The following is an 842-nucleotide window of genomic DNA, read 5'->3' as shown; positions in this document are numbered from 1 at the left end:
ATGCCCGAGCAAAGCAACGACTACCGCGTGGTGGTGTTCGGGGCTGGCGGTGTGGGCAAGAGCTCACTGGTGCTGCGCTTCGTGAAGGGCACGTTCCGCGACACCTACATCCCCACCATCGAGGACACCTACCGCCAGGTGATCAGCTGTGATAAGAGCGTGTGCACGCTGCAGATCACGGACACCACCGGCAGCCACCAGTTCCCGGCCATGCAGCGACTGTCCATCTCCAAAGGCCACGCCTTCATCCTGGTGTTCTCGGTCACCAGCAAGCAGTCCCTGGAGGAGCTGGGGCCCATCTACAAGCTCATCGTGCAGATCAAGGGCAGTGTGGAGGACATCCCGGTCATGCTGGTGGGGAACAAGTGTGATGAGACCCAGCGGGAGGTGGACACCCGCGAGGCGCAGGCCGTGGCACAGGAGTGGAAGTGCGCCTTCATGGAGACTTCGGCCAAGATGAACTACAACGTCAAGGAGCTCTTCCAGGAGCTGCTCACCCTGGAGACGCGCCGCAACATGAGCCTGAGCATCGACGGCAAGCGCTCCAGCAAGCAGAAGCGGACAGACCGCATCAAGGGCAAGTGCACCCTCATGTGAGCCGCCACACCACCCGCCACCCGCCACCCGCGCCCCGCCACCCGCGCCCCGCCCGCTGCCTCCTCCTCCTCCTCGTCTCTCATCTCGGCTGGGGAAACCGAGGCAGGGCTGGGGCTCCCCCCTGTTCCGTCCCCTTCTCTCTGCCCTCCCGTTCTGTCTGTATCCCCAAAACCATGTGCTGGAGGGGCCCCTTGTCCTGCGGATGGGAAAACGGGAGCCCATGAGAGGACCTGTGTGTCCCAGCT

General features: G+C 63.8%; 1 protein-coding gene across 1 annotated transcript; it reads left to right on the top strand.

The window, feature by feature from the left end:
• Positions 1 to 597, top strand: DIRAS1 (DIRAS family GTPase 1). Its single transcript, XM_063108890.1, has one exon. The coding sequence runs from the start codon at positions 1 to 3 to the stop codon at positions 595 to 597; it is 597 nt and encodes a 198-aa protein (XP_062964960.1).
• Positions 598 to 842: the final 245 nt, after the last annotated feature.

Source organism: Cynocephalus volans, chromosome 10 (genome assembly GCF_027409185.1).
Source record: "Cynocephalus volans isolate mCynVol1 chromosome 10, mCynVol1.pri, whole genome shotgun sequence".
NCBI lineage: Eukaryota > Metazoa > Chordata > Mammalia > Dermoptera > Cynocephalidae > Cynocephalus > Cynocephalus volans.
This window is presented reverse-complemented; position numbering and strand designations above follow the sequence as displayed.

What these genes read in the sequence shown, in the direction of transcription:
- DIRAS1 (XM_063108890.1), top strand. Translation starts at nt 1, where the DNA reads ATGCCCGAGCAAAGCAACGACTACCGCGTGGTGGTGTTCGGGGCTGGC.